The following is a 19,506-nucleotide window of genomic DNA, read 5'->3' on the forward strand; positions in this document are numbered from 1 at the left end:
GGTTCAAGGGAGGGTAGTTGAGGACCTTTCAGGAGAATTTCCAACGACTCCGGTCATTGGGACGATACGGTTCCCTATCGTATGCCAACTCTCTGCCCGGGGAAGTCAAATCTGCGGGGAAGTCAAACCTGGCCCTGCGTAATGGTAGTTATCGGCTGTTGATGTTTTGTGTCTCGTACCGACTACATGGTCCGGGGAAGCTTGGAGGGACCTCAACGGCCGAGGCTGAACAAGGGGGCCAATGAGCTTTGCGTATGTATGTAATCCGTATGCAAAGTATGCACAAGGTCGCCCTTTTTCCACTCGCGAGCTCTGAAGCATAGCACAGTGTGCGTCGGAAGGGTCTCACAGTAAGACAGACTTATACATAGGCACTCTCGGCTTGAGCCTAGCAACCTTGTTCACGGTCAGTACAGCTTATACAGAATGCCTGCCCAACTCTCTCATATGACAAAGATCGTATGTAATGAAGTATTGGTAAACACGGCTGTTGGGTGGCAAGAAAAAGGTACAACAAAAACTAAGAAGAGTAAGAAGCAGCAAACAGTAATCCTGCCGCTTGCGCACCTGAGCACAAGCTTGCTGCATGACAAGGGTGAGATTCGAACTCACGCCCCTTTCGAGAACACGGAGACTCTCTGGGAGAGCTGCGGATCAAAGGATTCGCTAACTCCCTAACGTGGCGCCTTGGACCGCTCGGCCACCTCGCCTAGGCGGAAACCTGAAGAGCTTGTTAGGGTTTGTGTGCTAGGGTTTCGGGTTGATAAGAATGCTGCACGGCGGAGGGTGGATGTGTTCTCCCGTATGTGGAGTTGGGAGGCAGAAAAGAGGAATTGAGAGGGAAGAGTCCAACAAACAACGCTACCAGAGCTTTCTAGTGTAGTGTAAGGGAACGGGGCAGAATGACGGGCCCAAAAGACAGCTAGACAGTTCTCAGATCTTAGAGCTCTTTTTGAAGTATGATGATCAGGAAGCCACGAGGTTTCCCGCTCGGCAGTCAGACGAAGTGGTAGGTGATTAATAGGCGTCGGACACTTTGCCAGTCATTTCCTGACGGGCATGAAGGCTGACAGTAAGTGCGATCCGCTCGCACCACAGGGTGTGAAAACTCATGAGTTATTCAGATTCGGATTCTTCTGGGCTGCACGGCCCAGCATCACCTATCGGACGACGTAAAAAGGCCACACACTTCTCACTTTCCGGCACCGTCGGTTTTGAACAATTCTTCTTTGACAGGATATGTACAGCACCACAAACGGGTTTATTTCTTCTCTTCCGTCTTCTCCTCCGGTTTCGGCGTAGGCAGCTTGAAGGTCTCGGGTGTCCGATCGACACCAGGGCCGATCTGCTCCCAGGCGCTGGACCCTCCCTCAAAGTTGCGGAACGCCTGGGTGAGCTCGAGCGGTTCCGTGACAATCCGCTTCTTCTCCTCGTCGTACCGGATCTCGGTGTAGCCGGTAAGGGGGAAGTCCTTTCGCAGCGGGTGGCCTTCGAAACCGTAGTCGGTCATGATGCGGCGCAGGTCGGGATGGCCGACGAAGAAGACGCCAAACATGTCGTACGTCTCCCGCTCGTACCAATTGGCGCCATCGTAGATGGGGGTGAGGCTGGGCACCGGCGTAGTCTCGTCGGCATAGGTCTTGACGCGGATTCGGGAGTTGTGTCGGACGCTGAGGAGGTTGTAGACGATCTCGAACCGCTGGTCGCGGGTGGGGAAGTCGACGGCGGTGATGGTGCTGAGCTGGGTAAACTCGGCGGCAGTGTTGTCTACATCGCAGCGATCAGAGATTACCGGCCCAACCACCCTGCCTGTCAAGAAGCCGACTCACACTTGAGGAAGGAGAAGACGGGGATGACGCCGGAGGGGCAGATGTAGATGGTCAATTCGTCCTTCCAGACCGAGAACTGCTGGATGTACTTGGGGAGACAGCCCATGAGCCACGAGCCATACTTGTGCAGGTCGTCGGCCTTGGACTGGTACTTGTCGGCCGGGTTGACGATGGGCACCTTGAGGGCGCCGACCTGATTGCGGGGCGCGGTGCGCGGGTTCTGGGCATCCTTGGGGACGGCGACGTTGGCACGGGCGGTTGTCGCGAAACACCTCACGACGGCGACGGCGTCATTGCGGGCTGCGACCGACGGGTTCGCCGGCCGCAGGGCTGAGGCCAGGGCCCTATTTCTGCAGAGCTTGCTGGCCATGGTCGGGGTCGGGAGGCGGGGCGCCAATTGATCGAGTAATCAGCCGTTGTGCCTCGATCGGAGGTGTGCTTTACGACTCGATTTCGGCTTGACGTCGAGCTCGAGCTTGGTCCATCCAAGGCCCATTCGCGAGTCATGTGCAAGATCACGTGAGAGTATGATACCTCTTTCTCCGAGTCATTAGTTACGGAGTACGAAATATGTTAAGCGAATAACTACGCTTCTTGAACAAGGTCTGCTCTTTCCCCATTCTGTCAGCGACGTTTTTCTTAGAAGGGCCTTTACATCCCCTGCTCAGTGACCAAGTTTGCCCGATACTTCTTTGCAGCACCTCCGCATCAAGCACGAATAGTTACTCCGTTACCGCCGTTCAGTTGGTGCTTTCGTCGAGGCTTCCTCTCTCGCGTCGCTTCTTCGCCCAACCACATCCGGCGCGACACGTGCAGCAAGAGACGCTAAGCCAAAAGCTTGCTAGCGCCTTTTTTGGAACCTTTTGCTGGAAGGCTCTGCGTTGCCTCCATTCCCTCTCTGCAATCTGCAAACCGCTTCCCCTCGTCCAATTCTACCATCAAGCAAGCGTTGTGGAGGATACCCATGCCCTCCTTGTAAAATTTCAACAGGCGACAGGCGTTCGACAAAAGGGATCATTTGTTTATTCTTTCTTGCTGTTGCGCGATTTACTGCGTTCCGTCGACGACACATTAATTTTCCCGCCTCTCTGCTCGCCCGCGACTCCGTCTTCGCACATCACGACCCTGCTGTACCCCAGCCGAGGTTCCTGGCTGTAGCCGATCACCTTGCTCGATCTTGGCACATATAACAAAGCTGCAACCATGGCGCCACAAGACACGTACATCGATGATGAGGAGGACTGCTGGTACGGACTTCCCCTCGCTCTCGCACCCTTGTCATGGAGCTGCCAGAATCCCGGCCGCTGACCGCGCATCTCACAGCCCTCTCTGCATCGAGGAGTTCGATCTCTCCGACCGGAACTTCCGACCGTGCCCTTGTGGATACCAGGTACGGAACCCCAGCGCACCTATCCGTTCTCTCCGTGCGTGGCCTCTGACAAGCCGTAGATCTGTCAGTTTTGCTTCAATAACATCCGGACGAATATGAACGGTTTGTGCCCCGCTTGTAGGCGCCCGTACGATGACAAAACCATCCAGTGGAAAGTGGTCACACAAGAAGAGTAAGCCGGATCGACCGTTGGACGTGGGAGCGCCTACTGACCGCGGCTAGGGTCGCCGAGTTTCGAGCCAACATTCAGAAAAACCAGAAAAAGCGTGCTGCCGAGCAGCGCCAAAAAGAGGCACAGAAACGCGAAGCCGAGAAAGAGAACCGCAAGAATCTGGTTGGCGTCCGGGTGGTTCAAAAAAACTTGGTTTATGTGACCGGTTTGACACCGACGGTCCGCGAAGACGAGTTGCTCAAGACCCTTCGCAAGCCCGAGTTCTTCGGCCAGTACGGAAATATCCTCAAAATCTCCATCAGCAGTCGCAAGGGCACCGACGGACAAAGCCAGTCTCTCGGCGTTTATGTGACGTTCGAGAAGCCGGAGGACGCCGCTCGGTGCATCCAGGCTGTAAATGGGTCCCAGAATGGCGACAGGATCCTGAGGGCCCAGCTGGGGACCACGAAATACTGTTCTGCCTGGTTGCGACATGAGCAATGCACAAACCGGCAGTGCATGTTTCTCCACGAGCTGGGCGATGAGGAGGATAGCTACAGCCGGCAGGATCTGTCCTCGATGAATAGCATCAACTCGCAACGTCCGATCCATAATTCGGGCCCCACTCGCTCGGCTTCGAGGCCGCAAGCCCACCCCTCGCCATCCCCCGCAGTTGCGCAACCCATGGCGAGAAGCTCGAGCAAGGACGGATCGGACCATGGCGGCGATGGACCGGCGCTTCCGCCCTCAGCAAACTGGGCACGCAACCCACAGGTCCGGAGTCGCAGAGGCAGCCACGCGACAAGTGCTGCAGCCCCCAGCCCTGCTACTTCGAATTCGATACCGGCGACTGCCGGATCCGCCGTCGAAGACTCGTCAGCGGATTCTTCTGCCGCCACGGGTGCCGCTCGGCCTGCGGCCGCTACCGCGTCAAAGAAATCTTCGGCCACGCCAGCGGAGAAAGCAAAGCGGATTCCCCAGGATGCTCTGAAGTCGCTGCTGAAGTCTCTGGAGGGGTGTTCGCTTGCCTGGCCTAAACCCGGTGGCGATTTACCGCCAGAGGAGTTCAATAAGCTCTATCCTCCGCTCTTCGACATCCGCGGCGGAATGCGGCGCCGCGCCCTACGTGCGGCCGAAGAAAACAGCAGCGTTGGAGAACAGCAGTCGGGTGGCGCCCAGGAGGCATCCGAAGGCGAACCTGAGAGCAGTGGTAGTCTGGCACTAGGCGGGGAACCCGAAGATCGCGACCATGGCCGCGAGGGTTCCGGCTTTGACCCCCGCCGCGTTGCGCAGCTGCCGATTCAGAGGGCTGGCACAAACGATCTTTTTGGCCAGGCAGTCGGCTCCGGTTTCGCTCAGACCACCGCGAATCTGGCTGCAATTGGCGGGAGCCGCACAGTAACGCCCCAACAGCCCGCGTTCATGCGCCAGCCGGGTAACTTTGTCGACCACCTGTCTGCGCAGGCGAATCTGTTCCAGGGCCAGGGTCACAACCGCCAGGGCTCGCGCTTCAACTTTGCCAACGACGGGAGGGATGCTGCGTCGGCTACGTCCGTGAAGCTGGCAGCCAACCCCAGGATCATGGCACAGCAGTCGTCGATGATGCCGTCGTCTTTCCACAACCAGCCCGGCGGCCAATACTATGCCAGCTCCATGACCGGGCCGCCGCCCGGTCTCAAGTCGACAGGCACACCCCCAGGCGTGTTTGGACAGCACGGCTTCGGCTCCACCGCGTTTGGCGGCGCTACGAAGGACGCCAATGAGATGCTTCAGCTCTTCCGCGGCCGGGGTGCCGGCGGCCAGACGCACGATGCCGGAAAGCGTGAGTACATGTTTTCTTCCTTCCCTACTCAGTACCCACCCTCCGCCTCCTCCACCCCAGCTCCTGTTTCGAGCCACCTGGCAACGCTCTACGGTTCTCAGCCGGGAGCCTTCCAAGATTTGGGTTCAAAGCAGAAGAAGAAGGGGAAGAAGCACAGACACGCTAACACTTCCTCCTCTGGGGGGAGTGGTCTAGTTGATCTTGCGGACCCGAGTATCCTGCAGGCGAGAATGCAGTCTCAGCAGCACTTGCAGCAACAGAGCAATGCCGGACTCGGACAGGGACTGTTCGGTGGTCAGTCGCAAGGTGGGTACACCAACCCCGGCCTGATGTACAACCCGAATTACCGAGCCTGGTGATCTCTGGATCCTCTGCACCCATTTTCGATTCTTACTATCTATCCTTTCCTTTCCTCGTCTTTTTTTTTTCTTGTTCTGGGAGGGGGCAACACACGTTTTGTTCTTTTTATCACACTATATATCACGACGGCGTCGGTAGCAATGAGCGGGATGATGGTTCACGAGAACAAACAATTTTCGATTCCGCTGGAGCATCTCACGGAAACCGGTTCCGATGGAGGAGCCGCCTGACATTTGGCGTCAATTGCATTTTCTGGGCAAAAAGGATGGGGCACGGGACTTTTTTCTTTTTTTTTTTTTTTTTGCGGGAGAATTGCGAGCTGTGTCTCGCTATGCCTCATTTGCTTCCCGAGGTCAGGAGCTATTGCATCACCGCGGGTTTTATCGGGTTACGTCAGGCAAGCTCTCATCGTCTTCCTTATGGTTTCCCCATGTACGTTAACTTGGGCCCCAGGTTGTGCACCGTCGGGGCTAAGGTGGCATCGGTGGTCATAATAGAGCATCATTACACCGCTTTCTCAAACAATCGGTCCTCGCACTTCACATATTTTCGGAAGACGATGTTGGTAGTCTTGACGTAACCCAGAGCCCTCTCCTGTACATAGCGCCGTTGGCTTGTTGTGTTGCTCCCTCCCTCGCACGAGTCGTTTTGTTGTCTTCAGCTCTCCTTGTCTTTGTCTCACTGCATTGCTGATCGACGGGCTAATTTTCTTGGTTTACGTAGACGATGAGCTGCCCTCCCTCGACGAGGTCAGATCAAGCGTAGATGCCCTCGTCGCCGACGAGCCCATCAACGCAAATATTCGGCTGCCTCCGGGCGCATTCGAGTCGCTTAGCCGCTCAGGGACACCGTCAGTACCTCCAGGGTTCTCAATCCCCAGCGCCCACCCGTCCCCGGCCGTCTCGCATTCGTCTCTGTTAGCCAACAGCGTCGGTCGTCAGACCCCCCCGGTTGCGCTACCTAAGGTGCCTGTCAAGCCTCCGGTCGCTGCATCTAGCCCGCTGCTGAAGAAGGCCGTTACGCCGGTACCCGAGTCCAAGAAAGCGGTCAGGACCCTTGCCGCCGAAAGCGGTTTGTCGAAGGACATTGCCAAAGCGAAGCAGAAGGTCTTGCAAGATGAAGACTTTCCAGCTCTGGACTCGCCGAAGTCTAAACCCGCGACCACGCCCGTCGCCCAACCCAAGCCAGCAGTGACTAAATTAGGTGCACCAGGCAGCAAAAAGTCACCGGAAAAGGCGGCGGACAAGGAGAAGGAGAAGGCTAAGGACAAGGACAAGGAAAACGAAAAGGACAAGGAAAAGGAGAAGGAGAAGGAGAAGGAGAAGGAGCAGGAAAAGGAAAAGGAAAAAGAGAAGAAAGAAACGGAAAAGGGAAAGGGGGAGAAAGAGCAGGGCAAGGAGAAGGAGAAGGACAAATCCTCGCCAGCGGCGGCGTCCAACCCTGCCCCAACCTCCGAGAGAAGTGAAACGCCTACGCCGGGAACCAAAAATTCCGAAAAGGTCTCGGACAACTCTTCCGAGAAAGCGGTCGACAAGGTGGAGAAGCGCCCAGTCCCCGGTGTCCTGAACATCGCCGCGGCGACCAAGGTATCCCAGGTCAAGAACTCAGAGGCAAACTCCGCGACGGACAAGGCGACCTCAGAGCGCGATTCGGCTTTCCCAGCCCTGCCGACCCCGACTCCCATCTCGGCTCCGTCTCCCCTCCCTCGGGCAGGTCCGAAAACTCTTAGAGTCGTGTCCACGCCTAAGACAGAAACACCGTCGACTCCGGTCCTGGCCGCGCCTGGTGTGAAGTCCGTGGCGACGGCAGCGGGGGTGCGCCCTGACACACCCGCCAGCGAGTTGATCTCGGACAGCGCGTCCATTATCTCGGCTTCTATCTCCGCTTCGCGCACCAATTCTCCGCCTCCATCCAAGATCGGCTCCGCCCCTGTCCGAACCACGACCAAGAGCCAGCAGCGTAAACAGCGCAAAGAGGCCTTGAAGAAGGAGTCAGCGAGCATCGCCGCGCAGCCAGTCAAGGTCGAGCCGAACGTTGAGATCGGCCCTATCGTCGGTCGCAAGAAGAAGCAGAAAAAGGACAAGGAGAAGCCAAGCAACAAGACTGCTACTCCTGCGGAAAGTCGTCCCGATACGCCTTCGACGACCAACCCAGCCTCTGCCAAGGAGACCAAAGAAGGTTCCGAGAACAAGGAGACTAAGGAGACCAAGGACGCCAGGGACGTCAAGGAGGCCAAAGAGGTCAAGGAGGAGTCTTCGGCCTATCGGTCGACGGCAAACGAGACGACCACATTGACTGACGATCCCCCGTTGCAAAGCCGGTACGCTAGCTTGAAGAGTAAGGCCAGCGACAAACAGGACAAGAGCCAAGATGCGTCGACTCCGAGAACCCTGCCCACTCCCGCCTCGGTTTTGCGCGACCTTCAAGCGGCCGAGCTGGTACCGAACAACTTGGAGGACCTACCCATCTTCAAGCCGGTCAACGTCCAGGTTGACAAGTCGCGGAACGAGGCTGTCATCTCGGGGCTTCGGGAGCAAGCGGCCAAGAACTCCATGGCACCAACCAAGTCGATCGTCACGGAGGACGACCAAGCCGCGCTCCTCGCGGGCAAGCCGGTCCGCAAGGTGGTGGATGGCACCCGCATCCTCCTGACTCCCAACGGGGACTGCATTCGAAACCTCAGCCCCGAGGAGGAAGATCGCTTTCTCGAGCTCCAACAGCGCGTTGCTGAGGCGGCCGCCAGTCCCGCCGCCTTTGTCTCATCTCGACATGAGGCCGGTGGTGGCTTCAGCCTCATCAAAGGCCGGGCGGTGCCTAACGGGCCCCCGAGTTATTTCCCACCGGCGCCCGGTGCCTATCCCTCCGACCCGGTGAACAAGATCCAGCGCGAGGAAGCCATCTATTACATCAACCAATACGTTCTCCCGCGGCTGAACCTCAACTCCCGGGATATGAGCCTGCCCAAAGCAATGTCAACTTGGACTACTGACCCGCGGGGATCTGCCGCCGCGAACCTCAGCTCAGTCGCGCCGTGGCTGTATGGCAGTATTGGCGGCGGCTCATCATCCCCTTCTCACCTGCCACCGCTCTCCCACGATGACATCCTGGACGCCGGCGCCGCCGCCCCGGAGCTGAGCTATCCGGGTCCGGTAGGAGCATTTGCCGACGACTTGCACCACCACGACACGTACGTCGATATCAATGCCCTCAACGCGCAGCTGCCCACCGTAGAGGAAGTGCTCGGCAATGCCTCGGCCTCCACTTCCTCCAAACAGCACCACCACCATCACCATCACCACCACAGCCAACAACCACAGCAACAACAGCAACAGCAACAGCAACCAAACCAAGCCGCATCCTCCTCCTCGTCGTCGGCTCTCCCCGCCGGCACGGCCGCCTGCGGAGGCAGCGGCGGCAGCAACAGCGGCGGCAGCAACAGCGGCGGCAGCAACAGCGGCGGTAGCAACCTCACTTCGCCCGGCGCCTTCGGCAACGTCCCGCTGATGTCGCTCGAGGACGCCGAGCAGGCACTCTCTGCGGCGCGCAAGGAGACGGAGAAGCTGGAGAAGAGCCTCAACCAGCTGATGCGCAAGAACCGCAGGCTGCTGATGGCGCCGGTCCAGGGGCCGCCGGCCATCCCGGCCGGCGGCGGCGGCAGCGGCGGAGGGGACGGGGGCCATTGACTAGCCTGGGCGCCGTCGCCGTCATCCTCCTGGTCGTCCGGGCTCGGCGGCGGCCCCATACTGGGCGGTGTTGGTCCTGCGGCGGTGACGGAGGGGGGGTATCAAAGCGGCCGGCGCGCCCCGGGCGCCGCCGCGGGGTGGAGGAGGAACCGAGGGGGAGGGAGCGTGTTTGCCAGCCGCCGGGACGCCGTGGCGGCCGTGGCCGTGGCCGTGGCGCTCGCGCGCCTGCTCAGGGGGCTGAGCAGCATGGGGGAGGCCGTCTTCGCGGCGGTCTGGATGGCCGTGGTGCTGATGGAGAGCGTGGTTGCTATGGCGGCGAGGGGGGCGGTGGTTGCGGTGGAGGTGGTTTGTGCGGTTCTGGATTGGGTTGGCGCGGAGTATTGAAATGTTGTCGGGAATTGGTGGAGAAGCTAAGTAAGGTACGAGATGGGGAGAGAAGGGGGTGGAGGGGGGTTTATTTGGGCGAAGCCTAAGACCTTTGGGCTCATGTTTCCGCCCTCCCCCTTCCTCTCTCCGTAAGAGCTTTGTTAGGAGGATATGTATGGATGACGGAGTCGTGCAGCGTACATTGACGCTGTGCCTGGCGAGAGGCAAGACGTGGGTGCTCTGCGCCACGACATGTGCGATCATCTGACGCTATAATTCGTGTTGTTGGAATGTCTGTGGGATACACATGCTGGAAAATTGACGGCAATATTAGGCCATCGATCTGCTCTTTATTCATTATCTACCAGCATATCGGAATCATCAGCACTTGATCTGTAATTACTGCATCAGATAGCAATTCTTCTACGCTTGCTGCTCCAGTACACAGAGCGTTAGGCGTTACAATTTTTGACGACACATGTAAACCCGTATTACACCGTTCCCGATCTTTTTTTCCGTCCCCATCTCAACGTTTAAACTGCTCGTGGCATCCCGAAGGCGTGGAAACAAGGGCATACAGAATGTATTAATTATACTGGTGCCGGGGATTCTCACTCAAGAATCGCCTATCGAAGGATGTTTTGCCGCTGTGCCTCCTCCTCATGAATGACTGACTTGTGAATCATCTGATGCAATCCCTCGTACCTTTCCTCTTCTTGCTTGCTTGCAGATGCCGTCTTGGCTACATGCTGAAGTCGTTTCCAATGTCATCACTCCCTTTGTTGAGAACGCACAGTGTCTATGTCGCCTTTCTCAAGCGGGCATTCGGAATAGTCATTGAGATGATATGATCAAGATGGCCAAGTCTCAAGCAGCTAGATCTTAAGGCCAACCTTGTTGTTCCGGGCGTATTTGAGGTACAATGCCGGGGCAACGTGAAAGGGGAACGAAATCAATCGTGATGCTGACTGAGAGCAAACACGGCAGACTCCGAGCCAGGTCCGACGGGGACGGCAACGATGCCCACTTAGTGCGTAATGGTAGCTCATGTGATTTCAAGACCGCGATTTGTGGCGGAGATTTTCAGGGGAAGAAGACTTTAGGTTTCCCGCGCCACCTCGAGCAGGCATGCACACAACACCTCCTGACGGAAACTGCGTTTCTCGACAGGTCCTGATTTGGGAGATAAAGACAAAAGAAAAGGGACGCAAGAATCTTTGAGGTCCGCAGAGCATCGCTTGGAGGCAAAGGAACCTGGCCCAAAAAGGGGCCCGAAAAAGGGGGCAAAAGGTGATGATTCCCTGGAAGGGGCTCAATCGGGGATCGAACCCGAGACCTCGCACATCTTCTTGCCTGTTTACAGGCGGTGGGTTCTCCACCCGAAGCGCGAATCATACCACTAGACCATTGAGCCGACTCCATTGGTTGATATCAGGTGGCGGAGATTTGGAACCATAAGGATTAAACTGAGAGAAGACCAAACAACAACCTAACTTGTATGGTTCTTTCAAGAGGGAAGGGTTTCGCAGCCGCTGCAAGCCACGTGCAAAGGAACCGTTTCGTCGGGCGACTAGATACATTGTGCAACCTTCCCACGTGAGAAGAGAGTCCTTATTAATTCAATTGTCCTAATTCGGTCTTTATTTTCTATGTTTCAATGATGCTTACCGCAAATCAAGACAGATCTACGGACAGAGCTTGTCGAACGCGAGGGTTCTGCTGTGTAATTACACTAGCCTAGTAAGGCCCTACCTCCAAACATACCACTTCATAAAGTAAGTCCCTCTGTACACAAGAGAGATCTCGTTACATCTACGAGCAACAAAAAGCATTGTAGGTCGGTGAGCGCGGCATGGCGAATGCGCTGTGAGATTTCAATCCTACGGCGGGTTAAGAGAACCTTTTTTGTTCTTTCCCTCCCTTCGAGGGGTGCCCTTAGTTTTTAAACCATGAGACAGTTGATTCAACACTACAGAGTAGCACCTAATTACCTAGTGACCGAATGTGTTTGGGGAGTTGCAAGACCTCTTAGTTTAGTGGTGTTTGCTGAAGCAAGTAGTCTGGACCTCAAGATTTGGAGCCAACTTCGATCTGCACGATAGCTACGTCTTGGAGCAACTGACCCGTGAGGAGGACAGTGGCCTGGGGTGGGGGCAAAAAGCCTCCGATACCGGAAGGGAAACTCTTCTTGCAGCCGCAGCCAACATCAGCTTAACTCTGGGGGCTATTGTGTGATTCTCCCTCGTTTCTCGTTTTCCCTGGGCGTGCTTGTCTCAGTCGGGTGCATTTCTGCTGTGACCGCCAAACGCCGAGTCCTCTTTTTGCGGTTGGCTAGGCCTGCACACCCCCTTCAAATACGGCTCGAGAGCCAGAAATCAGGGCCAGTTCAACACGCAATTTAACACCCAATATAAGCCTACGATCTATATACGCGCAACACGTATGTAGAGAGATATATACGTCAAGATACGTAGATTCTAACTATACTACTTGCTTAATGATACAGGCAATACGCGTAGAGATATTGATGGTTAAAAAAATACGTACCTTTTTGTTAGAAAGAATGCCAAGAAATGCTAAGCAGTGTTTCGGAGAGAGATTACGACAAAAAAATAAGGTAGGACGCCACGTGGGCAGGTCTCTAACCTTATCTAACCTTATCGAGGAGATCAAGAATGGCTGAGCAAGGAGCAAGGACCATGAGGTATTGAGACATTGAGCTTCGGCTGGCTCGGGCGGGTTACCGCATTTAGTAGTAAGATGCGGAGAGAGGGAGACAGCGTTGCACACTTTGCGAACGAATTGTAAGAAGGTGCAGGCTGCTTCTAGCGTCTCGGTGCTTTGGCACAAAGTCTGCCGAGTGAGCTAACCGCCCGTTATGGTCTGGGCTGCTGTGATTGCCGTGCCACCGCGCCCACGGCAGAGGGTGCCCCTGGCTCCTGTCAGGCCCAAGCGCGGCCCCCCCCGCGCATACGGGACGTTGTCCAGCAATTGTCGGGCGGGCGCGCCTCCTTCAGGTAGGGCTGCCCAATGCGATAATCCAACAGGAACTTTCTAGTACGAGCTTAGCAGGAGCCTTGGTTACACAGCAGGACAGTCCTGTCAATAACCGTTTGGATTGACATTGTAGGGAGCACAAGAGATCCAGAAATTCCCCTTACCCTGATACGACCATTGGCCGACGCCGCGGTTGAGCAGGAGGATGATGATCAGCTCCCCTTTTCAGCCAAGTGATGATGCATTGCATGGCAAAGCCTCGCCTCCAAGCTCAGCCTCCGAATCGTCCACCGCAGAGCAGGACGAGACGTCAGCCGGGGCCAGCCACGGCTCAAGATGCTTAGACATCTTTTCACCCTTAACTTTCTCCTCACCACCTCGATTCTTTTAATTACCCATCAGCAGAACACGCTCCCCCCCCCTCTCCCGGCTCTTATTAGACCACCCTCATCCAACCGAAGATCTGAGGTCTGAGAGAAAGCCCAAGTTCGCATGGCGGACGCGCGCGATCCGGCCGGTGCTGTTGGCCAGCCCGACCACAGCACGCTCGAGGTTTTCGAGGGACACTACCACGACAAGGCGGTCTTCGGCAAGAATGACAAAGTCGCCTACGTCCCCTCCCGCGAGGACTACAAGGTAGTCGTCCAGCAAGGGACCGACGCTCGGAAGCCCGCCACGCCGGGCGCCTACAGCGACCAGAACCAGCCCGAGCAGTACTCCCCCCAGACGACGTATGCCCCAGGCGCGTCTGCCTGGGAAGGAGACGCCTTCTCGTCGAGGGAACCTCCGCAGACGGACGGGGGAGGCAAGAAGGTTCTTGGGTTGAAGAGGCGGGCCTTTTTCATCGTCATGTGGGTCGCCTCCCTCCTGGTGGCCATCGGCATCGGCGTCGGCGTCGGCGTCGGCGTCTCGATGCGTTCAAGCAGCGGCAGCGGCGGCAGCGACAGCGACGCAGGGGCCGACCTGGGGTCCGACTCCGCCATGCCTCCGCGGACGACGACTCCGGGGAGCACGGGGGCCGGCTCGGCCGCCAGCAGCAGCAGCAGCAGCAGCAGCAGCGTGACCGGGTCGGCCTCGCGGGGCGCGACCCCGAGCTCCGTGACGCTCACGGCGCCGCGGAGCACGGCGGCGGTGCAGATCGGCGGCGTCGGCGGGAGGTGCTCCAACAACTGGGGCGCCGACTGCATCTGCCTCGACCGCGACGTCTGCGTCAACCGGTGGCAGGGCGAGCCCATGACGGGCACCGGCCCCGCCGACTGGCCCTGCCCCGATGATCCCAACAACATCGTCGCCTGCATCGTCAAGCCCTGCCTGGGCAAGCCGGAGGGGTCGCAGTGCATGTGGAGCGAGGCGTGCAGGCAGGTAGATAACAGTAAGTGCTTTTTTTTTTTTTGTTGTTGTTGTTGTTTTGTTTTTTGTTTTGTTTTGCTTTTCTTCCTTTTCCCTTTCGTTGATTCCCCTTTTATCCCTTTTTTTTCTTTTTTTCTTCTCTCTTTCGCCTCTTCTGTTAATTAAACTAATTCTTCTCTCTTCTTCTCCTTTGGTATCCTGCTGCCACTTCGTTCTTCTCCCTCCTCGATGGATGTTTGGAAAGTAGCGCACTCCAGGCGCTAACGAGCCGCAAGCAACCGCTTCAGGTCCGAGATGCCCCGGTGGTGAGGACTTTATCTGCTGCGACCATCTCTGGTAGACAGAAGAGCTCGAGCTTGCCAGGGAGGTTAGAGGCGATCAAATCGCAGGGTATCGTTATCGTACCTTCTGAAAACGGTTGGTTCGTTGGGTCTCCTTACCTATGCGTTTGTGGGAAACTTGGGTTGGTTCAAGACGCAAGGAGCAGTTTCCTCTAATAATTGGATTAGGGACGGAGACTGCTTCATCTCCTCGCGGGAGAAAGGCAACCGCGACTGCCTCGAAGAACCGGCGTCCGTGGCAAGAGCCCAAGGCGTCAGGGCTCAGCACGGAATCTTGTTGTACGATACCTAGGGTTTTGCCATGGCTGGGCATTACGAAGAGGCTATGAATCATGTGATGGGTAATGTGCTTATGACCGGCTAGGGTGCATGATAGAAGAACCCGTCTTATTTCCTTGGGTCCTGGACATGATTATTTTTTAATCATTTTCCGGACGTCACTTACCTTTGACAAGGTGCATTCATGGACTTATATTAGCAGAGCTGCCTTGTTATGCTGTTGATAGTTATTATCTTGCTACTCAATTTTTTGTAAGAAGTCCGAATGATGAAAGTCTGGTTGTAGTAGTGAACTGGGGTAGAAACCTCTCGGTATGACCGGAGGGACAGGTTGCAGATTCGTTTTTCCGGTTCCGAACAAGTCGTGGTATACACTAGACATAAATAGGGGGTGCCTATCTAGGAGGTACCAGGAACAAAAAGGACGGCGGACAGTTTTCACAGAATGGACCAACAATAACAGCAGCAGACGGCTATTATAACCTCTTCCACGCGATGATGTGGTTCTTCTTTTGCTTGTGAGTTTGGCGACCTTTTTCCACGTAGGTAGACTCTTTTACGTCTGCCCAGAGGGGCATCGTCGTCGCCGTCTTCGTACCCATCGTTACCACTACCTGGAGGGCCGGGTTTGTCTGCTGCAACCACGAGTGCCTGGACGCCCTAGACACTTTGAGCCGACGCTCCTCTCCATCTGACCAAACGGAGGTTCGGTCTTGAGGTGCGTGACTGCTGCCAGGAGAGGCTGGCACCAGTTCAGTAGTTAAGATAGTTCAAAAGATCGATGTCTTCTTCCTACGTTTGCTAGCCCTGTGGCTCTATATAAGAAGAGGGTGGGCACAAAGAACACTCGCACCCACTGTTTGCAGGCTCCACAGGGCTTATCTTATGCTGTGGCCGCCAAACGCCAAGTCCCCTCTGGCTTTCTGCTGCCAGAGGCCGCACACCCGGGGGAATTTGACGGCCAGATAGAGCCAGCGAAAAGTTTCAACACCCAATATCAGCCTACCACCTGTACGCGCATATCGCGCGTATAGATAGCTATATACTTTAAGATATGTAGATTTGAACTATACTACCCGATTGATAATATAGGTAATACGTATAGAGATATTGATGAAAAACATAGTTTTCTAGACTTTTGAATGTCCATTTCTTGGCATTTCTTGGCATCTTTCTAATAAAAAGGTAGGTATTAGTTTAACTATTAATATCTCTATGCGTATTTGCTATATCATCAAGTAAATAGTATAGTTAGAATCTATATATCTTGAAGTATATAGCTATCTATATACCTTATTCGCGCGTATAGATGGTAGGCTTATATTGGGTGTTGAATTGTATATTGAACTTTCCCTGATTTCTGGCTCGAGCCGTATTTGAAGGGGGGTTGCAGGCCCAAAAAACTGTAAAAAAGAGGACAAGGCGTTTGGCGGCCACAGTGAAACCTTATATGAAGGACGTGCATCACCGAACCTGCTGATTATTTAAAGGAGACTCTGACATATTAGCAACAGTTGATAACCTAATCCAAAACGAACCAGATGCCTATTTAATCAACATACTCGGGCCGTGAGTCAAGCTACATGCTCTTCAGATATAATTAGGTGTTATGCAGCTTTTGAATGTTTGATATTAACTCGTCCCAGGTCCCTGAAACTGACCAGCAGCAAAGCCCCTCGAGTTTAGTGCTTCCTAATTTAGGCGCGCATATGCGCTTGGATCCCTTCTTGCAGTGATGTGTTCCAAGAAAAAAAAACAAACAACGCCTAACCTTGACAGAACCCCACATCATATATCAGGCGAAACACTGTCTTACGTCAGGAAATCATAATTTCTCATTGTGTTCTGCAGAGAACGCGACCATGTGCCCTAGACTTTTCCAATTGAAACGAAGGGAACTCGCGAAGCTTCTCCTCTCCTTTCAATCACCCTTTGATCTCAAATTGGCTCCGATATCGCACACGAGACGCAAGCGGGCTGTTGGTCTAGTGGTATGATTCTCGCTTTGGGACCGCAGTGTTTTGCGAGAGGTCCCGGGTTCAATCCCCGGACAGCCCCAGACGCGACCAATTTTTGGTGTTACGTGTGGGCTGATCTTCACGCAGGAAAGATGAAGAGCAACAATGAATGCTCTTTCTTTTTCGCATTTCTTTATGTTTCAAGGCACCATTGTGATTATAGACCCTGGTTAGCACAGCTTCGTCAATTTCGTACCCAATTCGGGACGTCTAACATCAACCAGATTATAAGTGGTTTTATATTTGTCGCCGTTGTTCTTCTCAGCCTAGGATATAACGAAGCTGTCCGAGGCCACGGCTCTATCGTTAGCTGCCCCTTCCCCCTACCTCTTCCTTCATGCTACTCAAAACCGCACAAAGCCCTACTCCCCACCACCGACATTCGAATGCGACGTCCCGGGCCTACTCCCTCCCAACCTGCGCAGCTTGCTCCCGGTCTTGGCGTTGAACAGGCTCTTGACCCTCCTCAGCCGCGACATCATGTCCTTGTCCTTCTTGGCCCTCGCCTCCTCGTCATCCAGCCCATCGGCGCTCCGCCGCACCCCATCCCCATCTCCATCCCCATCGTAATCCTCATCCGCGTCCCCGACCGTGATCCTCGGCTGGCCGCCCACTGTAGCCGGCCGCCCGGGCGTCTTAGGCACCCCGTCGTCGGCTCCGGCCCTTCCTCCGCTACCATCACCACTCAACGACGACGACCCCGCCCCGGGCGTGGGGACGCTGCTCTTGCTCCTCCCGTGGCCACGGAGGACCGCAGCGGCGATCCTCCCCCCTTCCTTCTCCGTCGCCTGCTTCCGCCTGCCGGCGGCGCTCCCGCTCCCGCTCCCGGCCCCGGAAATCCTCTCCCGGATGAAGGCCTCGTTCCTCAGCCCCTGCACCAGCACTTCCCAGGCCGCCATGTCGGCAGCCCCCGACGAGGAGGAGGAGGAGGAGGAGGAGGACCGCGCGCCCGGGTTCCGCTGCGCCGCCGCGTTCTTCCACGGGCAGAAGAAGCGGTGCTCGCGCAGCGGGTCGAGGTGGTCCATGGGTGCGGGGACCACCACGGCGCCCGTGGCCGGGTCGACCTCGCGCGACTTGAACATCCACAGGCCGAGGCGCCGCAGGCAGGTGTGGCACGACGCGCTGTTGGGGACCGGGTTGCCGAGCTGCGGGTGGGTGAGGGACTGCCACCCGAAGAGGGCGAGCGCGAGGGCGGGGCGGTTGATCGTCGGCTCGGCCGGGGCAGCCGAGGCAGCCGGGGAGGGGGTACTGGCGGGGTTGGAGTTGGGGTTGGGGTTGGCTTGGTGATTAGTATTATTATTGTTTTTGTTGTTATTTGCCGCGGCTGCGGGGGAATGCTTCGGCGGCGGGTCGGTGAAGAAGGTGGGCGGGAGGTACGTGATGACGGCGTCCAAGTCGAGACCCGGCGGTAGGCGGAGGTTGAATTCGTAAGGGAGGAAGGCAGCGCGCTCGCACAGTTCGTCGTAGCGCTGGCGGAGACCTTGCAGGGCGAGCTTGGGGTTGGGGAGGGGCAGGCGAAGGAGGGAGTCTGGTCCGGCAAGATGGGTTAGTTAGTATGCGAGGGATGTGCTGCGAGGTACAGGACAAAATGAATGTACCAAACAGGCAGAGGGAAGGGGGAAGGGAAAAAAAAAATTAACCCACCATCACAGCCCCTCTTCCTCCAGAGACAGTCCTCCGCGTGCGCCTCGACAATCAGCCTGACGTAGGTGTCGACGACCGACTCGGCGACCTCGGACGCGATCAGCACCGCAATCTCCTTGCCGTCCACCTCTTTCCGGTTCACCTTGACGGCCAGCTCGCGGCCGCACAGGACGCACTTGACGCGCTCCTTGCCCTGGCACACCCAGCCGCGCCTCGCCCACTCCACCTCGTTGACGCGGTCCGGCTTGGGCGCCCAGTCGGTCAGCTCCTGGAAGGTCGCGAGCCGCCGCAGCAGCTGGTCGCGATCGCCGGGGCAGTACTTTGGCGGCGGCGGCAGCCCGTCTCTCGGGTCGGGCGCGGGGCTGGCGCTGCCGGGCGTCCACTTCCTCAGCGTCACGTTCGAGACGGTTGTTGTGGTTGTTATTGCCGGCGGAACGCTGCGTATGCTCGCGGGGGACGACCGCATCGGGGTGGTCTGTAACGTTGCGTACTTGGAGGGCGTCGTCGTCGTCGTCGTCACCTCGCCGAGACGTCGCCTCTTCTGGAGATCGAGACTGCTGTCGCCGCCCGCCATCGTCCTCGACGGGTGCGGTGATGACCGCTGCGAGAGTGGCGACGATGCGGGATCCAGGCTCTCGCGGTCGCTGCTGTACTCGCTCGGTAGCTGGTTGCCGATGCCCTGGAGGAGCGCATTGAACTTGCGCTTGACGGTGGAGTTCATTTTGCTGTGTGCCGTGATGTGCCTCTTCCACCGTGTACTGTGCTCGGCGGCTGCGCTGCGGCTGCGCCGCGGCTGGTGATGGGTGCGGATGGTGGTCGCCCGAGTGACGGACCCCACTGTTGAAATAACTAGAGCACCAGCCTGAGCTTCATGTAACGTTATGTAGTTAGTGCGACACAGCTAGGTAGGATAGACGGGGTGCAGAACATCAAGATCAGATGAAGTTAAAGATAAAGCAAATTTTCTTCTGCCCGAAATGTTCGTTCCTGCGAGCTTTTTGACCCAGACAATTTGCGATGGGAGCTTTGACAAGTTAGAGGAGAGGACCTGGAAGAGTTGCTGGATGCATCTTCGGGCACACCCGTACAGTGCGATTCTACCAGCTTCATACTGTAAACTCAGGTACTTTCTGACGGAGCATCTGGGCGAACCTCTCTCCTCTACCACACAAATTGCGTGTCATTGATCACGTCACTAACGGGACAAAACACGAATCAAACATGTTCTTTGTAGCATTCAACAAGACCATTATAGGGGTATCTATCGTTAGTACGT

At 56.3% G+C, this 19,506-nt stretch overlaps 4 protein-coding genes and 3 non-coding genes across 7 annotated transcripts; 3 read left to right on the plus strand and 4 right to left on the minus strand.

The window, feature by feature from the left end:
- Window positions 1-587: 587 nt before the first annotated feature.
- On the minus strand, window positions 588-710 carry P884DRAFT_t155. The gene has a single exon. It is a non-coding gene; the product is annotated as a tRNA-Pro (tRNA).
- Window positions 711-945: 235 nt separating this feature from the next.
- P884DRAFT_287251 (uncharacterized protein) lies at window positions 946-2,262 on the minus strand. The gene is made up of 2 exons (XM_069443868.1): window positions 1,830-2,262; window positions 946-1,767 (listed from the first exon to the last, which is right to left on the minus strand). The coding sequence occupies exons 1-2, from the start codon at window positions 2,197-2,199 to the stop codon at window positions 1,262-1,264; spliced, it is 876 nt and encodes a 291-aa protein (XP_069294742.1). The 5' UTR covers window positions 2,200-2,262; the 3' UTR covers window positions 946-1,261.
- Window positions 2,263-3,032: 770 nt separating this feature from the next.
- Window positions 3,033-9,235, plus strand: P884DRAFT_208625 (uncharacterized protein; the record flags this gene model as incomplete). Its single annotated transcript, XM_069438888.1, has 9 exons — window positions 3,033-3,076; window positions 3,153-3,219; window positions 3,288-3,391; window positions 3,442-5,192; window positions 5,388-5,502; window positions 6,006-6,080; window positions 6,196-6,197; window positions 6,276-8,743; window positions 8,885-9,235. 9 exons carry the CDS (start codon window positions 3,033-3,035, stop codon window positions 9,233-9,235), a joined length of 4,977 nt encoding a protein of 1,658 aa, XP_069294743.1.
- A 1,674-nt stretch (window positions 9,236-10,909) lies between these two features.
- P884DRAFT_t154 lies at window positions 10,910-11,015 on the minus strand. The gene has a single exon. It is a non-coding gene; the product is annotated as a tRNA-Pro (tRNA).
- Window positions 11,016-13,090: 2,075 nt separating this feature from the next.
- P884DRAFT_294338 (uncharacterized protein) lies at window positions 13,091-14,581 on the plus strand (the record flags this gene model as incomplete). The annotated part of the gene is made up of 2 exons (XM_069444274.1): window positions 13,091-13,970; window positions 14,436-14,581. 2 exons carry the CDS (start codon window positions 13,091-13,093, stop codon window positions 14,579-14,581), a joined length of 1,026 nt encoding a protein of 341 aa, XP_069294744.1.
- Window positions 14,582-16,542: 1,961 nt separating this feature from the next.
- On the plus strand, window positions 16,543-16,626 carry P884DRAFT_t149. The gene has a single exon. It is a non-coding gene; the product is annotated as a tRNA-Pro (tRNA).
- Window positions 16,627-16,739: 113 nt separating this feature from the next.
- On the minus strand, window positions 16,740-19,223 carry P884DRAFT_249676 (C3HC zinc finger-like-domain-containing protein). Its single transcript, XM_069440606.1, has 2 exons — window positions 18,231-19,223; window positions 16,740-18,114 (listed from the first exon to the last, which is right to left on the minus strand). The coding sequence occupies exons 1-2, from the start codon at window positions 18,949-18,951 to the stop codon at window positions 16,949-16,951; spliced, it is 1,887 nt and encodes a 628-aa protein (XP_069294745.1). The 5' UTR covers window positions 18,952-19,223; the 3' UTR covers window positions 16,740-16,948.
- Between the last annotated feature and the right edge of the window lie 283 nt (window positions 19,224-19,506).

The sequence above is a fragment of the Thermothelomyces heterothallicus genome, assembly GCF_042370625.1.
Source record: "Thermothelomyces heterothallicus CBS 202.75 unplaced genomic scaffold P884_scaffold_26, whole genome shotgun sequence".
NCBI classification, from domain to species: Eukaryota; Fungi; Ascomycota; class Sordariomycetes; order Sordariales; family Chaetomiaceae; genus Thermothelomyces; species Thermothelomyces heterothallicus.